At 40.7% G+C, this 13,153-nt stretch overlaps 1 protein-coding gene across 1 annotated transcript; it reads left to right on the top strand.

Annotated features, from left to right (window-relative positions):
• The first annotated feature begins 4,329 nt into the window (after window positions 1–4,329).
• samd10a (sterile alpha motif domain containing 10a) lies at window positions 4,330–13,084 on the top strand. The gene is made up of 5 exons (XM_083919769.1): window positions 4,330–4,559; window positions 6,320–6,501; window positions 11,798–11,966; window positions 12,065–12,211; window positions 12,715–13,084. The coding sequence occupies exons 1-5, from the start codon at window positions 4,547–4,549 to the stop codon at window positions 12,735–12,737; spliced, it is 534 nt and encodes a 177-aa protein (XP_083775895.1). The 5' UTR covers window positions 4,330–4,546; the 3' UTR covers window positions 12,738–13,084.
• Window positions 13,085–13,153: the final 69 nt, after the last annotated feature.

The following is a 13,153-nucleotide window of genomic DNA, read 5'->3' as shown; positions in this document are numbered from 1 at the left end:
ACTAATTTAATGGTCTGCCTCCACACAGAGCCACTGCCCAGAGAGACAGTGGGGGGGAAACAGCACGTAGCGCACCGCTTATTTTCCACATCTAACTTTGGGTATTAGTTGTATATTTCGACCAAACCAAAGTTTGTGATTGTTGAAACAGTGGAAAGACTTACCAAGACGTTGGTAACTTTAACCGCACACACACCTGTGCGACAAACTGTTTTCTGATGCTTTCTGTTTTCTTTAGAAAGCATTTTTGTTGCTGGTCGATGTCTTTATAGTGTCGTTATCCTGTCTGTAGATCTCTCCATAGGACTGCAGCTGAAAATCAGCCAGCTGGGTAACACTGGCACAATTACAGAAATGTCGATTAGTGTCACTTTGTCCTTTTTATAGATAAATAAACTGCGGCATTGAAACGACTCCACCTTCACCTCATCCTCACACTGCCTGTTACCGGTATGATGCATAGATGTTGTAGATCAGACAGATGTATCAGTCAGCTGTAATTATCGGCCGATATTGGCATATCTGCCTGTACTGCCTGTACTGCCTGACTTTTATGTTATTTTCTATTATTCTTTATTTTCTCTGTGGTCATTAATAGAATTGTTGACAATGTAAAACACACGTATAATGTATAATAATGTAAACTGTTCTTTAATAGACTTTTGTGTTATTTACAATTCTTTATTTTCTCTGTGGTCATTAATAGAATTGTTGACAATGTAAAACACATGTATAATGTATAATAATGTAAACTGTTCTTTAATAGACTTTTGTGTTATTTACAATTCTTTATTTTCTCAGTATTCATTTATAGAATTGTTGACAATGTAAAACACATGTATAATGTATAATAATGTAAAATATTCTTTAATAGACTTATTTGTTTAAGAAAGCAGCCTTCTGAGCAACTTTTCAGAGTCATATCTGTAAAAACAAATGGGTGCTCAACACAGAAAAGGTCTATTTTTCTATTTTCATCTCAGCTAAAAAATACCATCATACAGGTATTTTTTTTTTTTTAATCCCATATCGGTCTGACCCTAGTTGCAGACCCTTTAAAACAATATTTTTTAAATAATATACAACAACAACCGGTTCACTCTGCATAATGAATAGTTTTAGTTTTGATACTTGAATGTATTTTTTTGCTGATATGTACATACTGTGCTTTCACCTAAGAAATCATTTGAATGCAGGACTTTTACTTGAAGTATTTTGACACTGTGATAATGCCACTTTTACTTAAGTAAGAACTTCCTTGTTCCTTGGCCACTGGTGGTATCAATCTAACTCTGCATGAAAGTGAATTTGTGGAAAAGGTTAACAATACCTTTGAGCTTTTAAAGGGGATTTATTAAATTTAATCTGATGCAGATTGAACAGTAGCATGTTGTATATCTGTATATTTGTTCAGTTGTTTTTTCTCAATGAGACAATGACAGCTCTATTTGTATGAGAATGAGACTACACTATAAGGCTGTGTATTTCTGTTGTTTTCCTGCAAAGAGTAGAAGAGAAGAGTAAAAGCTGAAGACATTAGTTTTTATTTCAGGAGGATTCAGAAGTCTTCAAGGTCATTAAATGTGTACTAAAGTCTGCAGCAACGGCGATTGCTCTAAGACTGCAAGGGAAGCTCAGCTTCCCTTAAAATGTCACCAAAAAAAAAAGTGTTGAAATATGTCCTGCTGTGTGTACATTTCATTGACTAAATACGCGTTAGAAAGCCTTCATCATTTGTTCAGAATCAGCTCCTTATCACAGGTAACCGAAGCAACTTCCTTCTCATTCATCCACACAACGCTTTACACAGCGCTTTACACAGTCGGACGCTCAGCTTCTGCTGAGTACAGCGGGTTGTTCCACTGCAGCCAAACAAGACGCTCATTGGATAAATGCTGGGCTTTGTCCCGCCCATCGGACGCTCAGCGCCTCTGCGGGTCTATGGGACAGTGGGCTGGCCCGGACGCTCGGCTTCTGTATGATGATCGGATGAGCTGTCTGAGGCGGAATCCTTTTTTGATTGACAGCTAAATGAGCAAATCAGCGATCTTGAAGAATAAACATCCAGAGAAGCATTTTCCAAGTTTTTTTAGCCTGACGCAGCAGCTCCAGCTGGGCCAAAGCTGTTTATGCAGCCCAGCTCTGCTGCCATTGAGAGGACACTGGTCAAGTCCCTGGAAAAGACGCCTAGTTGGTACAAGGTCACCGCTCATTTTCTTGAAAAGGAACAAAGGGTAGAATTTACATACAAATACACAAACACATTAATGATATAGGCTGGAAAAATGAGCGTCCCGTCCTTGAAAGGCCAGCAGGTACCACTGGTCTGCAGATACCCCGTGATTAAAATCTCTGTCTCCATCAGTGCTGTCTGCGTATCACCTTGATCTCTATAATCATCTCTCATCATCACACATTCACCGCTATAGTCCCCTGCCAAAATGTGCCTCAGGAGGACGATCATGTTTTATTCTGGACAGAAAAGAAATCCAAGTTTTCCTCTCATGGTTCCAGTTTGATAGTACATGCAGCTGCAGTGTGTAGATTTCAACTGTTGTGGGAATTTTGGATATTTGTAATTCATAATCATAGTTTTGCCAGGTCAGACACAGTTCAGTGTCTCCTCTGTCTCACCTTCTTAATGGATAATGCAAATAACTAACTCATGATGATATATTGGCATATTTGTGCATCTGTACCCTGTGTTAGAGACCTTGTGATGAGAGAGGTTCAGAATGTTCAGAATTGTAAAGTCTAAGGCATGTTTTTGTTTGGTCTAAAGACGTCACCCAACCAAGGCTATTCCCGTCCTGTCCCTCTCCCTAAAAGACTGTGCGAAATTTGGCGCATCGTCATTTCTACTAGACTCTAACTTTGTGAGGATGTAGGGATTAACGTATTTTTGTCTGCAGTAGAAAATGCTTTGGCAAAATAAACCACGGAGAAAAAGCTGATCCTGTTTGTTGATCTTTATTGAAGAATCTTTTTCCACAACACAACCAAATAGTTTCAAAAACCAGAGCAACCAGATGTAAAAGTATTAGACATTTATAAATACACAGATAAGAACCATGAAATGTATTTGAGTCCAGACCCTTCAGGTCAAATCCCTCAGCTACTCCCCAAATCTCTAATAAGATTGGTAGAAGCAAATGAACAAAATGCAGTTTGCATTCCTTCGTTAAAGGTCTTTGTATGTATTTTTATATGCCTTATATATACTGGGATATCCCTCCCCACTTAGACATGATCCCTCCTGCTGATGCTGAGGGGATTCAGACAGTATTGATCATAGGGTGGAAACTTATTATCAATATATGGAAAAAGTCCTCTTGCTCCTATGTTGACGGATTGCTCAGGCTGGATAAATAGCAGTATTTGTCATTTAAATAAAGGTCATGATTAGGAAAGGGAATTGATAAGATTTTATCGATAGCAATGCTGGTATTGATTCAGCTTATGGGTCAGATAAAAGGCATACGGTTCTGGCCCCAGTTCCAATGTGTTACCGGTTCTTGATGCCCTTACCTACACATGAATAATATGCTAAAAGAAAAAAGTGGTAATTATTTATTGATGGGCTCTAATGGGAGCCAAGAGGACCTACACCTTGTTTTTGTTTTTTCCAAAACACCTCCTTTTTTCCTCTCTTTTCTCTTTATGCATGATGAAACTGCATATGCTGTTTCTTCCTTACGCTAAGTCTTCCTCTTGAGTTGTATTTTATCAAATTGTTTTCTTTTGGCTCTTTTAATTTCCTTTTTTTGATTTATTGTGGAGGGAAAGAAAAGAAAATGGGAGGACATAATGTAACGCCTTTTTAAATGATCATGACCGATGAGAGCAGGACGGGTGCTCTCTGGAATCGTCCTGCAGCTCTTCTGCGCCCCACACAGAGGGTCCATCACAGAGAGGGTCCATCACAGAGAGGGTCCATCACAGAGAGGGCCCGCTGCCCACAGGCGGCACAGACCTCCCTTTCTTTAAGAAAAAGGCAAAGGGGGGATTCCTCACGGTGGACGCTGCAGCGATGAGAAGCCTTTTCATCCGGCTGCTTTCAGAGTCTCCACTGGCTGCGGTAATTACAGGGCCCGGGGCTGCACTTTGAGCTCACTGCGCTCATGCAGGCTCTTGAGAAAAAGCCGCGCGCCTGATTCTCACGACACGCAAACATATATGAAACCGCACACAAACACACGCGGAATAGACGCGCGCGCACGCTCCTCTTGCGCACACGCTTGAGCCAGTGGAACCAGTCCAGTCAGCCCAGCTGCAGGGGGACATTCCTGTCGTGTCTCCAACAACTTCAGTCCACGGCAGCGAGTCACACCCGTGGAGGACGCGAGCTGGTTTTAAAGGCATGTTCCCAGTCAGACCAGTGAGCCTGGAGAGGATGTGGAGCGTCGTTCCTGCTGACAGACCTCACTGCTAAACTTTTGTCCGCAAAACCAACGCGGAGAGGCGGGAGCAGGACCCGCAGCCTGTGCGTCGGTCACCGGAGACGATGGGAGACTTCCACTAGATCCACTACGGCACGGAGAACACCATGGCTGTGGACGGTAGGCAGGCGGCTTTCTGCGGCTCATATTTAGAAAAAAAATTCGTCGAAATTGTCCTTTTAACAGCCTCCATTCAATTGCAGAGCTGCCGCACACACAGAGCACTACTTTGTCACTCAATACTCGTGAGACCGGTTTGTGGTCGCTTCAGCAGTATTTACGCGTTAGTATGAGAAACAACACGCAGTATGAGGCCGAAACATTGCATTCAATCTACCCAACACTGCAGCTCGGTAACTCTAAACTCTAGGGCTTACTTCAAGGCCATTACATGACATTATGGCGATTTTAAGAAACAGCAGGATGCAGGGTGGTCTGCTGATGGTCAAGGACTTGGTGCTGAAACGGACAGCGCTCCAGAAGAGACCAGTATCACCAGTGTGATGGTGTGGTCAGTTTTTACATTTCAGTACACTGAACAGCAAAGCCCTTATGTGTAGAATTGTATGTGATTAGCCTATTTTATGTATCTTATTATGAATGCACAAGTCTTTCTTTAAAAAAAAACATTTTACAAACAGCTAGAGTAGTTTAAGTGCTGCTTTGTGTTTAATTTTCAGTGCAGATTCAACCAAGATACCAAGTGAAACATATTGCAGGCAGTCTAGACTTCGCAGCATGTTTAGTAAGCTTTTTGTCCATGAAAGAGTTTTTTTCCATTCCGGTGCTGGCAATTTGTATGCCTGCTATTTAATGAGGACTTCTTCCTTCCAGAGACCAGCAAAAAAACCCAAACACCTCAGTCTGACGAGTGGTCTTAATTAAATGTGTTTAATCCGGGAAAAGGTTACAGCAGCAGCGTGGGGGAGTAATAACACTGTGTAGGAGAGTTCATACGTACGCAGCTGTGGAGTTACACCTCAAAGAAACAAAAAAAATGGAGTACAGAGTTTATTCATAATCATCTGATGCTGCTGGTTTGCCTTGATGATTGCAGGACTCTTCTTTGCTCCGCTCTCAGTGGGAGCTGTTGAATGACAGAAAGGAGAGGCACGAAGCCAGAAAAACCAAAAGACACTCTTTCATCTCTCACCCCCCCCCCCCACAGTCTCTCTCTCTCTCTCTCTCTCTCTCTCTCTCTCTCTCTCTCTCTCTCTCTCTCTCTCTCTCTCTCTCTCTCTCTCTCTCTCTCTCGTTATGTCCTCTTTTTCAAGTTCTCTCCTCAGTTTAAGATATCGAAAATGCACATTGAAGCATACACACAAACACAGTTGCACGCACAGCTTCAAACAAGCAAGAAAATTCTTCCAATCTGGCGCATGAATCAGTAATGACCTGTGGCTTTGTGCCAGGATCTGTGCCAGTAACGCTGGGTTTACTGGAGTTTCACACTTTCTTTAATTACTGGATGTTGGGAAGCCACCTGCTGTTGAGTGGGTTTGGATGTCTGCCTGTGGGCCTCCTCGTAATGATGAGAAAGTTGCTATCTCCTACTTTGACCTACAGGCTCTGCTCAAAGTAATAGTGTTACCCGAACTCTGACTTCCATGATCACCCAGGAGCTTGTCCAGGCTCAGGTGACTATAAACATTACCTCATGCCTGTTCAGTATCAATAGTGCAGGTATGAACAAGCACTTCATAATGAGATCATCCCTGAATGACAGCGTGCCCAGGTGGGTTTGACTCATTTGTTTTCAAGTCACGCAGAGTTGAGGGAGTGTGTTTTGCAGAGTACGGTTTGTGCTGTTTACATTTACAGTGGATTCAAATGGAGATCCGGTTGTCTAATCATTATTCCTCCTGCTTTTATCTCTCCAGCGGCATCCAGTTTTAGTTTCTGCAGGCCAGCTGTAGAGTACCGGGCTCTGCCTGAGGACTTTAAGCACCAGCTGAGTCGACGGACAGGTGGGAATCTAACCTGGCATGACGGCCGTGGGCAGAAAACCGCAGGAGGCCGGACAGTGAAGCTGCTGCAGCAGCCGGGCACAGAGGCCCTGCAGGTACTGAACAAATACGTGACTTCGAGAAGCACACCTGGTTCATAAACTGATGTTGTGTGATACCCCTTGGTTTTCTGAATTCTCCACGGTCAAGGAGTTATTTTTCTGCTGTAAAGCTGTACAACAAAAGATACTGATATAATCAGTGTATCCTGCCGGCGTTAGCCGTTGCCAGGTACCATCGTGATTTGAGCACTCCCTACGTTATTCCATGTCGCCATTCAAATCATATGGTAACATGCAGATTGGTGAGGTTACACTTTAACAGTCTGGTTTATAACCATGACCACAATTAACCAAGCAGCCGGGACTGAAAACTAAAGGAATTGTAGAAGTGCGTTAATCCTGTCCATCAGGGGGCGACTCAAAAAGAAGTCTGATTGTATTGAAGAATATAATAAGATGAGCCTATTTCTCACTTGATTTATTACCTCAGTAAATATTTTCCTAATGAGTTTATGGTCTCAATCGCTACTTTCAAGTCTTGTTCAATACAACATGGATTTCATTTTGTGATTTATGGTCCTATTTAGAGTAAAATAGATGATAAAGCTAGGTATGACTCAGGGCCTGGCTAACTTTTGATTGGCAAATAGCTACGGTTGAGATGTCCTCGGTTCACAGTCAGATCCAACCCTCCTTCACCCAATCCTCCCACTCTTCCCCTGCTTCACCTTCACGTCCAACACTTGTCACTTCTGGTACCAAAAACCAAACATGGCGATAGCCAAAATGCCAATCTCAAGGCTTAAAGGCAACTAGAGCAAGATATTATAGCCCCCCGCTTTCCACACAACACTGTCTCAGTATGTTCTAATAACATGTAAGAAGTTTCATTCAGTGCCGGCATTAGCAAAATCTCTTTACACAAAAGTGAGGATAATTAAAATCTTTGTTTGACTTTAAATCATTAAGTATCCTTACTTGGACTGATCCAGAATGATTGTTTTTATTTATTTATTGTGATTCATGTTAACTGTGGTGGTTGCATCAAATGGAATAAGAGATCATTGTACTGTAACCCCATGGCAATAGTAAGAAAGTTGCTTTTCTACATTCCTACGTAAAGTCATGCAGACACAAAACAAAGCTAATGCTTACTTAAGAAATCATTAAAGCAAGTATTTTCCTTGTTGCCTTACAAACACATGTGAACATGCAAACGATCCTCACTGGTGTTCATTAACTCTCTTCTTAGATTTCTCTACAGAAAAGTCTGAAAGAAAAAGAAAATCATAGTCTGGTGAATGCGGACGGTCGGCACACATTGTTGCAAATGGGCACTTTGTTAGCAGAGAATGGAAGTTGCTCTCTGCCCGGCGGGCTGGTGGGCTCTAACAGCCTTTTAGTACGGCTTTAAATAGCACCGGTCCAACAACACTCGTGCTGTGCTGCAGCAACACTGTTGACTGAGAGCAGAAATCAACAGAATTCAGTTTGATACCGAATGCTTGATGGTATACAGTCTGTGATGGTGGTTGTGAAGGGTAAAACCAGTATACAAAGCCTTTTTTCTTTTGAATTTCTTTTATGTGAAATGGCCTCAGATCCACTTCCATTCTTTTTTTGTTGATTTTGTTATCTGACAACAGCGTTATCTGCTCTTCGTCGACAGAGATGATTCATTTGTGCTGCTGTAAACTGTCCTCATTTAAAGCCCCTGTACAAGTTAGAAAGCCCCTGTCTTTGTCTTCGCTCCATGACAGACTCTTTAAAAGGCGGTAATGAGCTGAAGCCAAAGCTGCAAACACAGAACTGGGCTGGGCTGATAACAGAGTTGTACACAATGTGTTGTTTCAATCCTCTTGGATGCACATAATGTAGTGGTCGGTTTGGTTTTTGTTTGGGGGAACTTAAACTTAATCAGTGTTGTGTGTTTGGAAGACGTGAACAGTACTTTTTCTTCTTCCACAGCGTTTTATTAACTCTTCTTCTACATGTTGTATCCACTCTGCAACCACAGACTCCTCATGAGTTTATTTCACATGTTTGAGCAGAAATCACTGTAAACACCAATTAAAGTTTCTCAGTAATCGTTGAACGACAATAACAATCATCAACACAAATGCCCAACATTTTTTATTTCCAGCTTCTAAATTATGAAGATTTGCTAAATTACTAAATATGTTTGGATTTTGGACTGTTGGTCAGACAAAACTAGCTATTCGTTTTTGACATTTGACTTTCCTAATATAACAAATTTTAATCATCTTCTCAACTCCAACGCCATCTGTTTGACACATTAAAACTATTTATCTATGATGAACTGAGGAAAATGTTTGCTTCATATCAAACTAAAATGAAAATCGTTGCTCTCAAGAAAGTTAAATGCGTAAGAAACATTACAATAGTTGTTTCCATAAATGTATTTTATTGTTAATTTTGAAGATTCATATTCAAAAAGCTTCATGGAAACGTCAAAAAGAGATAAAACTTACTCTTGAAAGTTTTTACTCTAGCTTGAGTTGGTTTTTGCCTTTTCAGAGATATGATGTGCTAAATGAAATATGTAAACACCTTTGCCAAATTAGTTCTGATGTAGACTCACAGGACTGACCAGCTGTGTCCGCTCTCAGCGTCTCCCCATAACGTCTTTGTCTCTGGACAGCGTAAAACATGGACAATACCAGCTGATGTGAAATAACTGTTAAAACTTTCCCATTTGAACAGAATCCCTGAAGACTTCTCTCCATTTTTCTCTTGTAGATAAGGTTAAAGGACAAGGCAACTTGTTTTTCCTCTGGTTAACAATCTCTACTTCTTCTGCTCTGTCTACTGGAGGATGACAGCCATGTGTAGCCTATAGTGCCAACTTCTGATCGTACTACGCTGTAGCCTAGTTTTTCAAACCAGTTGGTGGAAACAGGCCTAATTTGCATTTTCATTTCAAAAGTTTGCGTATAATTCACTTGATAATTGAATGGAAACATGTCTAATGGCATTAAATATATATATATATATATGTATTTATATGAGAGACATGATATCTATATCCTTTGTGTGATCATTCAGTAAACATGCACCAAAGGCACAATTCAGAAATCAGAATATTCCCATGCTGACCCACAAATAGCAACTATGCAGGATGCAAAAGGAGTTGAGGAGTTGAAAGGGTTAAGTAAACTAAAATGAAAGGAAACCCTGCTGCTCTTCATGTGTAGATCAAGAAGTAAAAAGACAAATTGTAGGACCATGGTGGATTAGAAAAACACTCGACTCAGACTTGCTGCTCTGAATGTGTCTTTGTTTGTTATTTTGATCCTAGTTAGCTCCATGTGCTGTGACAACAAGAGTAGCTGCTCTTCCAGAGGTCCACATGCATTTAAATGAAAATGATGCACAGAGTCTCTGACATCCCTGCTCTACAAACACTGACACAAAACATCACAACTCAAAAAAACACACAAAGTATAGTAGTAATAGTACAATATAGCTCCTACATACATAGTACTTACAGAACTGAAATTATAAAGCAATTTACATGATTTCAGCTTTTCAAATGGGAATATTTCCTGGTTTCTTTAGTCTTCAGTGACAGTAAACTGAATATGAGGACGTCACCATGGGCTTTGAGAAACTGGGATCAACCTTTTTCACCATTTTCTGACATTTTATGGCACAAACAACTAATCTATTCATTTAGAAAATGTTCTACAGATGAATCGATAATGAAAATAATGAGTGAGTTGCAGCCCTACCTTGAACCATCTGTCTGTTTTAGACAATCAGCTGGATTTGTGTTAACCTTGTAAGACTCATCTGATCGTGTCCTTGGATACCAGAGTGTAGACATAGTAAACGTTTTATTACAATGTGAAATATTGAAACATCAGCCTCAGAGGATAAATGCTTTAATGAGATGATAATACAAACATAATTGGATTTATGTCTTTTAAGAATCTGTCTTAGCTAGAACATACTCAAACCTAGAAAATGTTTTTCTGTATCAGAGTCATCTGACACATTAAGCCGACCTCCAGCACAAATCTTCCTCCACTCTTAAATGTAAGCCCGCCTTTCTTCTTTTTCTTTGACTTTCCTGCCTCTGAGAAAAATCTCAAACTGGAAAACTGCTGAACCTGCTGAATTTTTAAAAACTGATTGACTGATCAAAGGCCCAGTTTGGTTAGTCCTTCATAGGTTTACATCCTGTACATCTTTTAATATTAAAGAGCAGGAACTCATGATCACACTGGCCGACATGCTCCTCCGGCTGTGCTGCTGCTGCTGCTGCTTCTGCGTGTTCGCTGATCTTTCAGACAACTTCACATCTATGCAGAGTGTTTGATCTGCATGCACATATGGTCGAAATCCTTACTGTGTGCTTTAATGAGTTTGAAACCTGTTCTTCATCTTATAGAGAGACGGATCTTGTAAATTCCTCGTGCATAGGCCTATGAATGTGCATATGTACCTCTATCCCACCGTAAAACCCCAATTTGTCATTTTAAGATGAGCTTTAGAGCTGCAGGCAAGGTAGATGTTACCCAGCAGAGCCAGGCTAGTAGTTTTCCCCAGTTTCCAGTCTTTACACAAAGCTAGGCTAACCAGCTGCTCACTGGAGCTTCATATTAACTGTACAAACTTCGATCCTCTCATCTAACTCACAGCAAGACAGCAGATGAGCATTAGGGGTGAATGACGTACTTATGGTTTGTTTTTGTTTTTTTGTTTTCACAACCAATCCACAACTTGGGTCTCAGCAGCTCGCTAACCTGCCTCCACCAGGCTGAGTGACACCAGAAATGTACTGAACCAAAATAGTTTCCATGACGGCTCCATTGGATTGCATTCAAAGCATACACACAGCAGTATTTTTTGTATCAGTGCAAATTCAGATTATCTAAATGCGACAGAAATAGACTTAAATCAGTAAAAACATGGGGGTCTCATGTGGATTGATACATGCAATAAAGTGCATCTGTTCCGTGAGATGAGCGTGTGACGGACATTTAAAACACTTTCTATATGAATTGGCCGTAGCCTGCTTGTTTTTGGTGTTTTTTACTGTTAATAGAACTTTTGACCCTAATTTAGAAGTGAGAGGACAGAGAAAGGAGTGAACCACAACAAGAGAGAGAGAGAGAGAGAGAGCCACCAGCGCACGAGCTCCTCGCTCATCTGTTGAAGCAACAATTATCCGGTCTTTAATACTGACTTAACACCCTTTAAAGTACTATTTCTGGGTCAAAATGCTCCGTTTAACTCTAATAACATTCCAAAAATGTTGGACCAACACACGTCCATCTTCACTGTATTTAACTGTCGTTCTGTCTGTCTGTCTGTCTGTCTGCAGTACCGTTCCAGAGACAATTATGGAATATACCACACAAGCCCAACACAGCCCAGCCTGATCCGCCCCGTCGTGCTCTGGTCACAACAAGATGTTTGTAAATGGCTGAAGAAACACTGTCCACACAACTACCTAACCTACGTGGAGGCGTTCTCCCAGCACGCCATCACAGGTCACCCTGCTAAGAAAATCATAAGACATTTACGAATATAAGGTAAATTAAAGAATGACACAATAAAAGCAACGTGTATCTTTGTTTTCGCCTTCCAGGCCGCGCATTGCTGCGTCTAAATGGGGAGAAACTGGAGAGAATGGGACTAGTGCAGGAAACACTTCGGCAGGAGTTGCTGCAACAGGTGCTGCAGCTTCAGGTGCAGGAGGAGGGACGCAACCTGCAGCTGCTCAGCAGAGGGGAGGGTGTGTATGCTTTTAGTTGTTTTACCACTGCAGTATCAAAGCTTGACTTTAAGGAATAATTTGACATTTTTAGGAAACATGCTTGTTCACTTTCTGGCCTTGAATCAAAGTCAAAGTCAGCTTTATTGTCAATTCCTGCAATTTGTGCAAAACAAACAGGGGAATCGAAAATATATTTCTCTTTGACCCACAGTGCAATTAGAACAAAAGTAAAAAAGTAATATGTACAGTAAATTTATTCTTAATACTGCAAAAAAAACTAGAAAACAAAGAGACTGAAAATGTAAGCAATGTAAGGGGCATACTGTACAATATGTGCAATATACAGGAAACTAAATAAATACATTGGAAATGTACAATATTAAGGACAAAAGAGATAATAAAATATAATAAATGTAAAAGGCACTGATAAAGTCAAAAGTGTTCCTGATAGCGTTTTATAAAATGACCAGTAGTGTGTTTTGAAAAATCAAGATGATGATGAATCTCTCTGTCTCTCACAGGTTCTTTTGGAAGGATATCGTAGCCAGATTGCTGGAAGAAGTGGATCCTGTGGAATTTATTGGATATTTGACCCAAATAAACTGAAATGTGAATCAGATCTGTGGGATAAATCTATCCAGCGAGCAGCGATATCCAGAGTTGCGTTGTGGAAGTCTGCAGCTTTTCATTCCCTCTCTGCATGGCCAACAGACATAAATCTTTACAGATTGACTATGAACTGCGATGCAAAAGCACCGAGACAATCTGCTTTGTCAATACATCGCTCTTTTATGTGACTAAGTATTAACTATTTCTCTCTTACTGTCTCTACCTCTCTTTCTCTCTATATTCAACTCTTTTTTTAATGTCAGAAAGTACAACAAAAAAATAAAAAACATCAACATATAAATGCTTTTTTGTGTGGAAATGCCTTTTTAAAGGTCAGGATTGCGTTGTGTG

This window comes from Echiichthys vipera, assembly GCF_963691815.1.
Source record: "Echiichthys vipera genome assembly, chromosome: 9".
Taxonomy (NCBI): Eukaryota; Metazoa; Chordata; class Actinopteri; order Perciformes; family Trachinidae; genus Echiichthys; species Echiichthys vipera.
Note: the sequence above shows the minus strand (reverse complement) of the source record. Positions and strands in the feature narration are given on the sequence as shown.

Excerpts from the sequence above, each read along its gene's own strand:
- samd10a (XM_083919769.1), top strand. Across the intron at positions 11,967-12,064 it reads CTCCCAGCACGCCATCACAG|GCCGCGCATTGCTGCGTCTA; the intron begins GTCACCCTGCTA and ends TTCGCCTTCCAG. Across the intron at positions 12,212-12,714 it reads GCTGCTCAGCAGAGGGGAGG|GTTCTTTTGGAAGGATATCG; the intron begins GTGTGTATGCTT and ends TGTCTCTCACAG.